General features: G+C 72.2%; 1 protein-coding gene across 2 annotated transcripts in view; it reads left to right on the top strand.

The window, feature by feature from the left end:
• Positions 1–50: 50 nt before the first annotated feature.
• Positions 51–435, top strand: part of HNF1B (HNF1 homeobox B) — a 23107-nt gene continuing 22722 nt past the window's right edge. For both annotated transcript variants that reach the window (XM_010573819.1, XM_010573818.1), the window contains exon 1: positions 51–391. In XM_010573819.1, coding sequence (XP_010572121.1) covers positions 51–391 — 341 coding nt within the window. The remainder of the gene's footprint in view (positions 392–435) is intronic.

Below are 435 nucleotides of genomic sequence, written 5' to 3'. Positions count from 1 at the left end.
CGGGAGGCGCGGGGCGAGCGGCGGGGCTCTCCGCCGGCCCCCCGGGGAGGATGGTGTCCCAGCTGAGCGCCCTGCAACGGGAGCTCCTGGGCGCTTTGCTCAGCTCCGGAGCGACTAAAGAAGGGTTGATCCGCGCCTTGGAGGACATGGTGCCCGCCGCCGGTTTCGGCGTCAAGTTGGAGAGCCTGCCGCTCTCCCCCGGGGGACCGCCGCCCGACGGCAAGGCCGCCTTCCCGGCGTTGGCCAACGGGCACGGGAAGGGCAAGCTGTCCGGCGACGAGGGCTCGGAGGACGGCGACGATTTCGACACGCCGCTGATCCTCCGAGAGCTGCAGGCGCTCAACACGGAGGAGGCCATGGAGCAGCGGGCCGAGGTGGACAGGATGATCAGGTACCGGCTGGGGACCGGGACCGGGGACCGGGACCGCGATGGGG

Source organism: Haliaeetus leucocephalus, unplaced genomic scaffold (genome assembly GCF_000737465.1).
Source record: "Haliaeetus leucocephalus isolate CR32 unplaced genomic scaffold, Haliaeetus_leucocephalus-4.0 Scaffold395, whole genome shotgun sequence".
Lineage (NCBI taxonomy): Eukaryota > Metazoa > Chordata > Aves > Accipitriformes > Accipitridae > Haliaeetus > Haliaeetus leucocephalus.
The sequence above is the reverse complement of the archived record's forward strand: the minus strand, read 5'-3'. Positions and strand labels throughout refer to the sequence as shown.